This window comes from Morus notabilis, unplaced genomic scaffold (assembly GCF_000414095.1).
Source record: "Morus notabilis unplaced genomic scaffold, ASM41409v2 Scaffold10516, whole genome shotgun sequence".
Classification (NCBI taxonomy): domain Eukaryota; kingdom Viridiplantae; phylum Streptophyta; class Magnoliopsida; order Rosales; family Moraceae; genus Morus; species Morus notabilis.
The window spans coordinates 1,039-2,697 of NW_010361404.1; the positions used below are offsets into that span (position 1 = coordinate 1,039).

The window sequence follows — 1,659 nt, forward strand, 5'->3', positions numbered from 1 at the left end:
GACATGACATTTCAGAGCAGGAAAACGACAAACTTTAAAATGAGATGTCGTTTGTAGTAGCAACACGTGTTTCCGACCAAAAATAACGGCCAACAAATGTACGATAATAGGCGAGAAGAGAATGAAATATAAATACGGTTCCTGGGTGATCAAACAAACGTACAATTTCACAACATTCTCTTAGGATTTTTCTACGTAATTTTCTTGGAATTTACTCCCATTTCGGAAGTAAAGATGTAATTGTTCTACAGTTGTACCCAGAAACTCTACTTCTTGTTTCGTAAGATAGATTTCTAAAGTTGGAACTAAAAAGAGAGAGAACCATGAAGAAGCATATCTTGTGTAGAAAATATTTTTCGTATGATGGCTTCACCAGCTTGAAACATCGCGGTGGTGGAATTGTATGTGTTCGGTTTAGCTTTGGTACGTTCGTGGGTTCGAAGATTCTGGACGATTCTGAAATTTCGGATGCCGAAGATTTGGAGGTTTCTTGCGTAATTCAATATAAGAACTTTCTACATAAGACCCACGAAAATTCCGGAGCTGGGCCACCTCTTTACAATAGGTTGCTGAAGAGATGTACTGAAATGCGAAAGCTGAGAGAAGGAAAAATGGTCCATGCCCATTTTTTGAATTCCCAATTCAGAGATGACCCTGTTATTGGGAACACCATACTAAACATGTATGCGAAATGTGGCAGTCTTGCGGATGCTCGTAAGTTGTTCGATGAAATGCCTCTGAAGGATATTGTGACTTGGACTGCCTTGATCAGTGGCTATTCTCAGCATGATCAAGCTGAGGAAGCGCTTGCTTTGTTTCCGCTGATGCTACGGCGTGGATTGGAGCCGAACCAGTTCACTCTCTCCAGCTTGTTGAAGGCTTCTGGAGATGGAACGACCAATAAGCGCGGTAGACAACTTCACGCGTATTGTTTGAAGTGTGGTTATGATTCTGATGTTTATGTGGGAAGTTCTCTTGTTGACACGTATGCCAGGTATGGGCATTTAGTTGAAGCTCGGTTGATCTTTGATGGCCTGGTGACCAAGAATGAGGTGTCTTGGAATGCTTTGATTGCTGGGCATTCCAGGAAAGGTGAAACGGAGAACGCCCTTAGGTTGTTCTCGATGATGCATAGGGAAGATTTTAAGCCTACTCATTTTACGTATTCGAGTTTGTGCACTGCTTGTGCTAGTACGGGATCTCTAGAGCAGGGCAAGTGGGTTCATGCACATGTGATCAAGTCTGATTGTAGACTTGTTGCTTTTGTTGGAAACACACTTCTTGACATGTATGCAAAATCCGGTAGCATCGAGGATGCCAAAAAAGTTTTTGATAGGTTGGTCAAGCAAGACGTAGTTTCTTGGAACTCGATGCTTAAGGGTTATGCCCAACATGGACTCGGAAGGAAAACAGTGCAATATTTTGAAGAAATGATGACGAGTGGAATTGAACCGAATAGCATAACCTTCCTTTCTGTTCTGACCGCTTGTAGCCATGCTGGGCTTTTGGATGAAGGACGACACTATTTTGAATTGATGAAGAAGTACAAGGTAGAGCCAGATGTTTCACATTACGTGACAATGGTCGATCTTCTTGGTCGTGCAGGTCTGCTTGATCAAGCTGAGAGGTACATAAGAGAGATGCCTATTGAACCCAGTG

General features: G+C 42.4%; 1 protein-coding gene across 1 annotated transcript; it reads left to right on the forward strand.

The window, feature by feature from the left end:
* Window positions 1-323: 323 nt before the first annotated feature.
* On the forward strand, window positions 324-1,652 carry LOC112091838 (pentatricopeptide repeat-containing protein At3g24000, mitochondrial-like; the record flags this gene model as incomplete). Its single annotated transcript, XM_024166428.1, has 1 exon — window positions 324-1,652. A coding segment is annotated over exon 1 (1,329 nt), but the record flags the coding sequence as incomplete, so codon positions are not given.
* Between the last annotated feature and the right edge of the window lie 7 nt (window positions 1,653-1,659).